At 39.9% G+C, this 12031-nt stretch overlaps 1 protein-coding gene across 4 annotated transcripts in view; it reads left to right on the plus strand.

Annotated features, from left to right (window-relative positions):
- The window catches only part of CFAP46 (cilia and flagella associated protein 46), an 87659-nt gene that overhangs the window by 33948 nt on the left and 41680 nt on the right, over positions 1-12031 (plus strand). For all 4 annotated transcript variants that reach the window (XM_083505908.1, XM_083505911.1, XM_083505909.1 and 1 more), the window contains 11 exons: positions 2802-2933; positions 4652-4820; positions 5210-5288; positions 5389-5527; positions 6620-6803; positions 7826-7985; positions 8549-8709; positions 9578-9697; positions 10906-10974; positions 11056-11217; positions 11863-12011. In XM_083505908.1, coding sequence (XP_083362034.1) covers positions 2802-2933; positions 4652-4820; positions 5210-5288; positions 5389-5527; positions 6620-6803; positions 7826-7985; positions 8549-8709; positions 9578-9697; positions 10906-10974; positions 11056-11217; positions 11863-12011 — 1524 coding nt within the window. The remainder of the gene's footprint in view (positions 1-2801; positions 2934-4651; positions 4821-5209; positions 5289-5388; positions 5528-6619; positions 6804-7825; positions 7986-8548; positions 8710-9577; positions 9698-10905; positions 10975-11055; positions 11218-11862; positions 12012-12031) is intronic.

Raw genomic sequence — 12031 nt, forward strand, 5'->3', positions numbered from 1 at the left:
ATCTGGAACAGCACAGACCCTTCCAAGAGGAATTTCTCCATTCCATCTTTGCCTCGGTTAAGTAATATTTTGATACCATTAACTGTTGGTTAAAGCTACAAGGTTCCAAGTTCTCTTAACTAGGCTTTGAGGTTGGTATAGGATGCTTGTTATATTTAATCACATTGTTTGTGGTGGGATGACTGAAGTTACTCTGGGGAAGAGGCCATGCAATCCTGCGTCCCATTACCTCTGTTGAGATATTTCCCATTACATCTGTATGGGCCCTTGGGTGGTCATTCTCTTGCTCTTCAGCCTCTGCAGTATTGACTGTTGAATAGTGGTTTTGTGGATGAATCTATTTTATCCGCATCTTTCTCTTGAACTACACAGCTGTATATGAAATATTTTGTTCTCAAGCATTCCTTAGTTTGTGAAATACTCTGTCGGGTTTTCCATTCCATTCCCATATCTAATGAATGGAAATAGCATCCCATCTTTTATCAGTGTCCTTTAGCCAACTTTAACCCAAGAGTTTTCATGCTGTTGATAAATACAGTTCATTATGAATATTAGAGCTGAAAGATAAATACGGCATAGCAGGGGCTGGGAAAATGCTTTTATATTTTCCTTCTGAATGTGTACAATAGAACTCTGCTGACCTCTAATGGATATAATAATTATTGCATTATACTATTTGCCCTAGGTTGTATCTGTCTATGTTCAGGATAGTCACAAGGGTAAAAGTAAATAGGGCCAAACTAAACATGGTATACAGTTGCATGTAACATTGACCCTTTTTAAAATAAATAAATAAAGAGAGAGAATCAACCACAGGAGGATGAAGTCTTAAGCAGAAAACCAGGAGGTAGAGAAGAAGTGCTTCTTCTTTCTCCTTGGCCCATTTTTATGCTGAATCCTCCCAGTTTCCAATATCCGCAATTTGTACACGAATAATTTGTATATCCCAGCTGTCCAGATTATTTATTGTAAATGATTTTTAGCATTTCAGCTTGATATGAGAAGCCTTCCCAAACTCCTATTCATTTTCATTCAGGTTTTAACGGCATAGGTTGTTTTGAACTGTATATTATCCATATGCCTTTTGCATGTCCTCTAGACGGTTTCAGTTTATCAGATTTGTTGTGGTATTTCTTTCTCTCAAAAATGGTACCCAAGGTGGTTTTCGACATTGAGATAATATCATGTAACATTATATTGTAACATTATATAGTAATGATACTATAAAAATACTGAAGAAGAGCTGAAACGGCCTCAGAACTGTGTGGAGGCATAACATTTTGCGTGGAGACTTTGATTTTAAAGGTGCAAGCCCCCTCTTCGCAATGGAATTCCTTTAAATAAATCTGGCTCCGAACGCCATTGCTGTAGCAAGAGCCAGTCTCTCAAGTTGTAGAGTACATCCTGGAAACGAAAACATTCATACCAGGACAAAGAGGCTGCCGAGCCTAAATCGGCTGGCACTTCAGGCTGGTACTATGGGCTTTTGCAGATGGTGCACAGAATGGCCATGTGCTGTTTCTGCCAAGGAAACGACCACGGACATTTATGCAAATGGACAGGAAATTTCCCTGTGAACTCAGATGCTTCAGATTTTGCCACAAGCAGAATACGATTGGCCAGATCACTGGTCATCCTGGATAAAATGAATACATTGGATTTGTATCAGGTTTCAGAACAATTCGTGAATGAAAGGATAAGCTTTGTTAGCAAAATCTCTTGAGCTATTCAGACATGACATCAGAACAAGGATCATTCAGATATTGCTAAACTAACAAGTTACTGACACTGTGCAGCAGGCAAGGCATGCCTCTCTCCTCTCTCTCCTATGCAGAATGCCCCCCTAGCCTACTACCCGGGGCACGTCCCCCCTCTCACCCACCTTAATCCATGCCTCAGAACTGAAACTCCCCATCAGCGCTTTTCACCTGTAGTCTTTTATCTCTCTTTTCACAAAAAGAAGCAGATAAGGCAGACAAGGTAGAATTAATAATAATAATAATAATAATAATAATAATAATAATAATAAATAATTGTCCAGTAGCACTAAGTTTGTTCTGGGTATAGGCTTTTGTGTGCATGCATACCTCTTCAGACACAAAAGCTTATACCCACAACAAACTTAGTTGGTCTCTAAGGTGCTACTGGACAAAAAAACTATTTTTATTTACCATATTTTTCGCTCTATAAGATGCACTTTTCCCCTCCTAAAAAGTCAGGGGAAATGTGTGTGCGTCTTATGGAGCGAATGCAGGCGGGAGGCTCTGCTCAGTGCTCCCTTAAAAGAGCCGCATGGAGCTCAGGAGAGGCTGCGCGCAGCTATCCCATATCACTGCACAGCGATCCCACTTGCTGTCCTGGCTTCTGGGATTCAGAATATTTTGTTTTTTGTTTTCCTCTCCCAAAAACTAGGTGCGTCTTATGGTCTGGTGTGTCTTTAGAGCGAAAAATACGGTATTTCGATTGTGTCAGACCAACACAGCTATCTACCTGAAGGTAGAATGAGTTCCAGGTTTTTATTTACTTAGGTGGTATATGAGGTGGCTGTTGGTTTTTTTCTTCTTCCAATTTTAGCTTTCTGTTTAGCTTTTCTGTGTTGGAACAATATCTAGTGTTTATACAATTGAAGTGTGAACTTGTATCAAGTTCAGACAATCTGATTTTCAGAGTGTTCCACAGGTAGATGCTGCCCACCAAGGGACACGTACATCCTTGTGCTGACAGATGGTTTTAAAGCCTAGTTTTTGACCTATATTGTACGGTAATGTTAACTCCAGTTGGCAATGGCTTGTTTTTTACAGGAGCGATTATGCGGAGAGACAGGGAATGCTAAGCATTGCTGCTTGTACACAAGGGAAGAGTATGATGGAAAATTTGGCTGGGAAGAAACATATGCGTTTGGCGGCATCAAAACTCTTTGTTGAAAGTGCAAGGTATGTTGCACGTTTTGGATCATATTAAGTTTCCTTTCCTTTAAAATAACAAATGTATATACCCCATACATATGCAAAACCCATGCAATGAAGAGTATTGACAAAATCAGAATTTTTACCCACGCAGAACATTCATATTCTCCTTATAGCATAGAGTTATAGAATTGTAGATTTGGTAGATACCATGAAGGTTATCTAGTGCAGGAATCTTTCGCCCAACATGGGGCTCGAAACCCTGAAATTAAGAATCTCATGCTCTGCTGATTGAGCTATCTTAGCATACTGTTGATTTCTTCAAACATCATGGTACCCAACTATGGCTTAATGGGTCTAGAGTGACCGACAGGAAATGCCCAAGACCCTTCACTTTCATTTGTTCAAAAAAGTAAAACAGTGAAATATGGAGCCACTGTTCTAAGGCTGCAGATGCAGAGGTGCTAAGAATGCTGCATCACTGTTGCTAAGCAACCAGGGACAGGAATGTTGACCACCCGCACCTGGGACTTAGAAAGGGGCCGGGTCTCCCAGAGATCTAGCAGACATTTTTTAAAAGTTCTCAGCAGTATGGCTTATGCATTATAGAAACATTTTAGCGGAGGCTTGAAGTTACTAATTATTGTGCCACATATTTTTTCAGTTCTTTTGACGAGTTGCTGCATGGGCAATAGATATATTTGCACTTTCCATTTTTGTGGGGGAGGGAAAGCAGTCATGGCTTCTCCCGCTTGCTTGCTCTCCAGGCATGGCATCAAACCATCTCACATTGCAACTTCCTGTGAAATTATTATATACTCTGATGTATTTAAATTGGCATCTCATAATGGGAAATGTGTTCAGGATAGATATGAAAGTAGCTTGAAGCTGGTTAAGGGTTAAATAGCCCCATTATTTGGATTTCAATCTTAATGGAGCATTAGAAAAAATGTCATTTATGGAAATAACATCACCTTTATAGATACATGGCTCTAATCTGTACCTCTGAGGTTAAAAATGCTATGGACAGATGGCCTGAATATCTGCAGATAAAAATTTATGTAAGGAAGTATCAGTGCAACATTTCCATTTTGATGAACAGACTGCATTTGGAAAAACAAAATACCAATTGGTGATAAGAAACATCTATAAAGTACTGTTAGGTTCTGTTAAGCAACACACCTCTGTTTAAAATTTAATGATAAACTGGATGCAATATTTAGGTCATCTAGTAAGTTCTGACATTTGGGAAAACATCTGGATATGTCGCATTATTTTTTCACCTTGTGCTAACCTGAGGGAAAACTGCTATGAAGTGATGACCAGATGGTATATAATTCCTCAAAAATTATAATTATGGGCATGGAGGATCCTCTCTACTGCAAATGTAACTGTGGTTATTTTTTTAAAAAGTGTGGCAATGGGAAATTATTTTCAACAAAACCACAGGAATCTGTTAAATAGCTTGGAGTTCCATTCACAATTACACCATTTTTTTCTTTACAATGTGCAAAGATATACTATACATATATTTTTGAGTGGGAACAGATGCACATTTTCCATAGACTTTTTCATTTACAGAAAACATACCCCTCTTGCTATGGAGTGAATCCTATAATACATTTAGGAAATGTGATATGTAATCCTTACAAAAGGATACTGGGCTTGCTGCACTGTAATTGAATCAAATTTTTACTACATTTTGCAGCAGCCACCTGACTGTATTGTGTTTTCCACCTTCCTAGGTATGCAGGAGAAGCCGGGGATCTTGCTCTTGCCATGATAGCAGCTAGACACTTCTGGAATGGCTGCTTACCCTTCATTGGTTCCTCAGCGGATAGACAGCAGCTCAAGAAGCCCACTGAAATCATTATCAAGAGCATCAATAAAGCATCAGAAGCCAAAAATAAGCAGGTAATAAATAGTAGTACCTTCTATATCTAATACCTCTTATGGGAATGTTTTGCCTTCAGACAATTCAAAACGGAACGAGCAACTTAAAACTAAATCAGGGCTAGTTCACTCATATTGTTATGTGACAATTGCCAAGAGGGCCTGAAGTTGCTGGTTGGGTCTTTAGAATAACTAACTAATCAACAGCCCTTCACTTCCCCATTCTCTTGGCTTCTTAGCCCACGAACCGCCCAATCTCTCTTACATGTCCACAGTCTACTGCCATTGAAGGCACACCTTATTCGAGCTGTTTTGCCAGCCAAATAGACCTTCCTTCAGAGAAGTTTGCTTTGTCAAAACTGTATTAAAATGTTTGTGAATACTCCCCCCACCCCTACTCCATTATTTAGGAAATGGAGCATATGTTACACTTGCATCAGTGGCCTACAACAGACTTTCAAAGCAGTAGCTTCTCCGATGGGCATTCAGGTAAGTTCTCATCCTTTGATCATGAAGTTTGCTTGGTTTTTGTGAGGTGGCTGTATTGGCTTTGCAATATCTAAAATATTGCTTTTAATCTGTTTCAAAGGTGCTGATGAGGATTTGACCTTAAGGACATTCTTATATATATTACTGTTCCAAGTACATGCTGATAAACATGACTGGGAGGCGGGCCTCAAAGTCTTAGATGAAGCTAATCAGATGCTCCCTCGAACTAAGCACAGACTGTAAGCTGTTTGGATTGTTCTTAGGATGTGTTGGGGGTTGCTGGTGCTTGCTGTTGTCTTACAATCTAGAAATAGAGCTGATCCAAAAGATGGAGAGGGAGTGTGGAAGAGGGGTAGAACCTTAATGGGAGAAGGAGAGTAGGTTGAAAGTGAAGCACACCCAAAATAGTTCTGCAGAGGTTCTGCTGGTGTGTGTTGCACCTTGCTAACCACTGAACCACCCCACCGCCCTTCCTCTGGTAAGCAACAGTGGCACGCATTCCAGGAGGCTAATGTTGTGCTCTGCTCTACTCAGTGAATCGCCTCTGGTAGTATTTGCATAGTACAGGATGGTCTCAGGGCCCCCTCCCTTCCAAACTTTAAAGGTGAAGCTGCACTGATTGGCTGAGCACCCACTGGCAGTGCAGCTGCCCCACATTTTCTGCTTTTTCTCTCGTGCTTCTGAGATGACAACAGGTGGAAGTTGAACTTCCCTAGCAGTTGAAGGCAAAAATCACTGTTCAGATTTGAAGAAGCTACTGGGGTTCTGCTGTATACTGAGAAACCTCTTTTGGCATTAAGCAGTGTGTAAACTAATTAATAATGGTGATGATTAGAATTAAGTGTTCATTATCAAGTCTCAAGAAGTAAGGAGGAATTAAAAGTGCTATATTGAACAGTCATCAGCTCAAGCATTTCAGCTTGCTGGACTGAACGATTCCCACCCCCTTTCCTTCCCCCAGGCGCCATTTTCGCGGTTCCCCCAACACTCCCCTTCTGAGCCAGTTTAGAGAGGAGAGGAGAAGAAAGAAGCCCCATTGCATGAGTGGAGGTCCGTGTGCAAAGCTTCCACTGCTGAGACTCATTAGGTGGATCCCTCCCTATGTTAGAATATTGTCTCAAGTCTCATACATATTTATCCCGTATGCATTTTTTAGACTGAACTCTGGGCTAAGATTAATTGCGGTAGATTGGTGGAGACAGAAGGACTTGTCACACATATATGTTGACTTCTGATTCCAAAATGCATCATAAAAGCCTTAAGATATCACTTAAAAACAACTTATATCAAATCGGTGATGAGCATTGATTTTGTCAAATTCTTTTTCCTAGCCCAATATTTAAACAGATGGTAATGGTGAAGTCAAGACTTGGGCGTAACTATATAATGGAAATTCAGAAATTCAGAGATGAAAGTGAAGAGTACATGTCAGATATGTGGCATCGTCTGGCATCTGTGTCGTCAGATCTTGTGGGACAGTTGTCTTGCTACCAAAATGCAATTGAAGTTTTACAGGTCTGTATCTGCTTTCTTTTAAAATGTACTTTTAAAATATTACTGGTATGTGTTTCTAAATTGTGAAGATTGTAACAGCAGTATGGCAGGCAAAAATCAAACAGGTTAAGCCATTTCTAGTATGGAAATACAATTACGAGGAAAGTTTCTGCTGTTCACATTCCGTCAGCCATTTTATGTGTGTGGCCAATTTATTTTGGGGCTACCCACTCCAACTGCAAAAGAGGACATAAATTTGTATATAACACCAGTTTATGCAAATCTGTGTCCTCTTTTGTGAGTAGGTCATGGGCCCAATCTTTTGGGCCCAGAAAATCCTATTGGCACTCATATATATATATATATACCTGTGGTGTGTTGCTTGAGACACTATGCATAAAAGTTTATTGTAGTATTCTTGTTGTCCTTATGCATTCTTTTCATAATGCAATTTCTGTTGTTCTGATTTGTTTTCTGACCACTTTTTTTCACTGATGATGAGTCATCAGTAGATGTTTAAAATATTGCTTTGCTAGTATGTTTGCAAATAATGCTGTTGGTTAACTTGAGATGTTTGGATTCCTAACAGCTGTGGACATACAAGTTCCCTTGTTTGCCTGAGATCAATGCATTCCTGGTTGCATATTTAAACTTATTCTTTTGGTCTGAAAGGAAATAAAACATATTTTTCAAGAACAACTGCTCTCTTTCCAACCAAACTCCCCTTGAGCAAATCTCTATTTTGCTGGCTGGCAATAATGTATTTACTACTGCACAGGTTGCAAAATATGTCTGGGCTGCAAATAAGTTGTGAGCTAAGCACCAAGACAAAGTATCAGGAGATGTGGAGTGCTTAACCTAGGCAAGAGTGATTTTTACATTTTTGTATGTTTGCTTTGCTGATATTGTTCAGTTTTAAATCAATTATTTGTATTCTCACATTGTGACCAATTGTGATGGCTTAATAGCTTTTAGCAATAAAGATTCATTCATTCATTATCAAGAACAACTAGGTTAAGAATGCATTCCCTGTTTTTATACAGAAAAAAGAATATTCATTAAAGAAAGTTGATAATCTAATAGCATTTGCAGAATGGCTGTACTCCAATCAGTTTCCTCTTAGTGAAGCTATTAAACACCTGGACTGGGCAGTATATATATTATTGTACCTGAAACCTCTCCGAAAAAGCCCTGAAGAAGAAGGTATGTCTTTAAATAAATCTAAAATAATAAGTTATTTCAGAGTTTGCCTTTCCAGTGTATTCTGATATTTTAGTAACCTCTTTGACCCTGAGGACATATTTTAGTTTAGGCTTCTGAACAGTACTTTTTATATTAAATTTATAGGTTTTAGCTTGCATGACTTCTCCTTTTAAAATGAAGATAAATACAAACTCTCTACCATGAATATCCTGTGTAGTTTACTGCGGACAGATCTAGAGAACTGCTACATTTTTTATTTTAAAGTAATGGCGAATGAGATGTGTTTCTTCATTCTAGCGTCACTAGATGTAAAAAAAACCTACCTAGGTGAACATAATCCATGTTAAAATTGTGGCTAAATACAAACTTAACGCTTCCACCCCAAGCCAGCTCCTCCCGATGCCCCCATTTTGCTTAATATCCTGATCACGAGTTCTGAAGCTTGTTCACAAGTTTGTGACACTTTGGTTGCCTGGTAAAAGTATTGACCTAGTGTGGATTTTGGATTTTGTTCGTATGAAAGAATGTGGTTACGTTTGCTTTATTGTTATTTCTGACCACAGATTGTAATGACTGTATTGCCATTGAGGATTTAAGAAGTATAAGGCAGATAGAAGCTTTGTTTAGAGCTCACACGGTAATGGCAGTCATTTCCGGACATAGTTCGCCTTTTCACGAGCAGCACTGTTTGATGGCATATGCTTTTGTGATGCGCATTTGGCAGGTAAGAAAATAATAAAAAGTATGGTGTGTTGATGTACTGTGTCAATATGCCAGCTTATCTATAAACTGTTGGCTGGCATTCCCCTCAATCACATAGATTGTATGAAAAGTAAGATTATTACAACAACTTTTTACTTTATTTTTCTATCCTTATTCTGTATAATTCTCAAAGGATGCTCATCCGTATATACCTTGGTTCTCAAACACCTTGGTACTCAAACACCTTGGTTCTCAGACGCCGAAAACCCAGAAGTGTTCCGGTTTTCGAACACTTTTCAGAAGTGGAATGTCCGATGCAGCTGTCAGCTATTGTTTCCAGGGCACCTGCACCAATCAGAAGCTGCGCCTTGGTTTTCGAACATTTTGGAAGTCAGAATGACTTCTTGAATGGATTGAGTTTGAGAACCAAGGTACCACTGCGTGTGTGAATAATGGTGCTTTGATGTTGTATTTTTCCTTCAAGAATGTAATGAAAAGTTTATTTGCAAAAAAGAAGTAAGATTATTACATATAGGTTTTGATGAAAGTATATTGTATGTTTCTCATGCTCTCCTCTCTGCAGTATATCCCCCTCGTTCTCCATCCCTCATGGTTCAGTAGGTTGCTGCAGATATAGGGTGAGGGTTGAGTAAGACAAGAAACTCTTCTATGAATTTCTGTAAGTTAACCAGTTTTAGGATCAAGGCTATTAACTCGCACCTATGTAGGTTTGCTCTTTATAAAAGTAAAGGAGATCACTACCATCCGTAAACCTCTAAAACCTACCCAGTTGTCTTAATTCTTTCATTTTCTGCATTTGGCTGCAAATAACTCAGCCTTTTGTAGGTTTCTTTCCCCGACTAAAAACAAATGCACTTGTTTTTGCTCAGGTGTCACTGGCAGCAGCGGGAACCTTTTTAAAGACAATGGGCAAAGTTTCACCAACTCAGCAAACGAGTCCCAAATCGAAAGGCAAAAAAGATGCAAAACAAAACAAAGATGCAAAACAAGTAAGGCACTCTTCTATATAAAAAAACATACTTTCCCGCCCAAAGAAAATGGTTTACTTCTGAACAGTTATCCCTGTAATTAATTATTAAGTAAGAATTCTGTAAATCTCCTTTTCTTTAACTCCCTATGCATCCCAATCCAGTGAAACAGATTGCATGCCCAGGCATTGTGACCCGCCACCCCACCCTCTGTTAAATGACCACTCGTGGCAACATACGTTTTTGGTTTAAATTAGGCCATAACTTCATTGATTACAGATGCAAATGGCATTGGCTCAGGTGAAAGGGATAACCTATATCAACCAACCCGCCTGTTGGCTGAGTCTTCCCAGGATTCAAACTGTTGGTGAGGGAGTCCTATGACATACATCAAATATCGGCTGCCCCACTGAGAATGCCTTTGAGGAGTGCTATGGTCCTAGCTGCCAACTGGGCATCTAGAAGGAGCACCTGCTCCAGGAGCCCTTTAATGGGATACCTCATTCCCTTAGAAGGGCAGTCAGAGGCTTACAACCTCCCCTCTAAGACTTAACGCCACATCCATAATAGTTGTGGCAATTGCTATGAGGTAGGTGAAACCCCCAGGTCAGCCAGTTGACCTAAAGGACAAATTCCTCCCTGCTCCCAAATACGGTGACCAATCATAATCCATAGCAAGGTCATAAATAAGCACTGCTCCATGATGGGTAGATAACAGCTTAATTATAGGGAGGGTGGGGGATCCAAAAGACAAAAATGCCAAGTTTTGGGTTGGCTTTCCTTAAATACTCTGGGAGTAGACCTGAGTGAAGTCCGATGATGGACTCAGTCAGGCCCACCCCTAATGAGTGCCCACCCCTTGGTCTGGGTGCCCACCCCTTGGTCTGGCTGCTATTGGCCAATCTGCAGCTGAACCCAATTCAACTTTTCCCCTGGCCAACGGGAGAGGATCTAACATCTCCCACTGCCCAGGGGACCCAGCTAAAAGTGGTTGGAGGTGCGGCAGGACATGACAACGCCATGCTACTAATGGCGGTTGACCTGTAGGATTCACAAGTGCCCATGTGAGCCCATGATCCAGATCTTTGTGAAATCCAGTGGGGTGAGACATAGCTTCAGATGCAGAACTGTATGTACGTATATAAGCTGTGTAAAACACTGGATATTGTATTAATACTATTATTCTATGGTGTAATAAAAATTTCCTTTCCCCCCTCTTTTTTCCAAAGCCTTCTGCTAATCAGACTTCACCAACAAGCCCTCCTAAAAAAGACAAATCTTCAAAAGATGCTAAACAGGTACATTTTCTTTTAATATATTTTAATGTTCAGTGGGGGGAGGGGGAATAGACTTCCTTAATGCAGAGTCTTGTTTTTCAGCCACAATCGGCCAAAGACAAAGCAAAGAAGAAAGGGCCAAGTGAAGCCTTGCCCGCAAATGTGGAGGAGTGGGCTAGCTATGAATGTCCTGATGAAATTAGAGATGCCTTTAAACAGGACTCAAGTGGCTGTGCTATGAACAGGGAAACCATTTTGGCACCTGTGAGTAGCATTTCCAGATTTTGGTTTGTAGGGGCTACTATCTTATCTTCTTAGATCTGCATGAATTTGAAAGACTTGTTGGAGTCGGAGGGAACAGATTTGCTATGGCAACATATATTGGGTAGAGATGAGTGACCTAACTGAACACTACGGTGGATTCAATTGGAGACATAACATCTGCCAAATGTTCAGTGCTGCATGTGACCAGCTTCTATTTCAAAGAAGGCAAAACCAATTTTTCCTGAGCTTGATTCTAGAGAGGGGTTATTTGCGTGAGCAAACCACTTCCACGGGAACTGTATCGCTCAGTTCCATACGCCCATAAAAGAAGAGATAGTATTTTCTGTGTATCCTGAGTTTTACCTGTGTATAAATGTCCTACGTATTTGGCTTTGTGATAAAACCATTTTTAATGAGAATGTTGAAAGTTTCTTTTCATGCTGATTTTCAGGTTGCCACAGAGATGGCATATTTAGTGGTTCAAAAGGTAGGACAATGTGTCCGAAGTATACATTTGTGTGTAGCAACTCCCTGATGTATAAAATTTGAGAACATTGTTTCATTGTCCCATTTTCAGCGTTAAAAATGCAGAATTGAGACAGAAGTATTGACAACTTTTCCATCATCAATTCTTTTAATTTTCAGACACGTACCTTATACTACCTAGACCTTTTAGTTAAGGAGCTACAGGCAATTTTATGTACTCACTTGACTGTTCCGGTTCTTCATCTGGCTGAGATCATTTCTCGTGATGTCGTAGAAAGCAAAAGTCTGTCAGATCTCTACCATCTTCGGTTTGTATCCATTATTCTGT

Source organism: Podarcis liolepis (assembly GCF_965112155.1).
Source record: "Podarcis liolepis genome assembly, chromosome: 5".
Classification (NCBI taxonomy): Eukaryota; Metazoa; Chordata; class Lepidosauria; order Squamata; family Lacertidae; genus Podarcis; species Podarcis liolepis.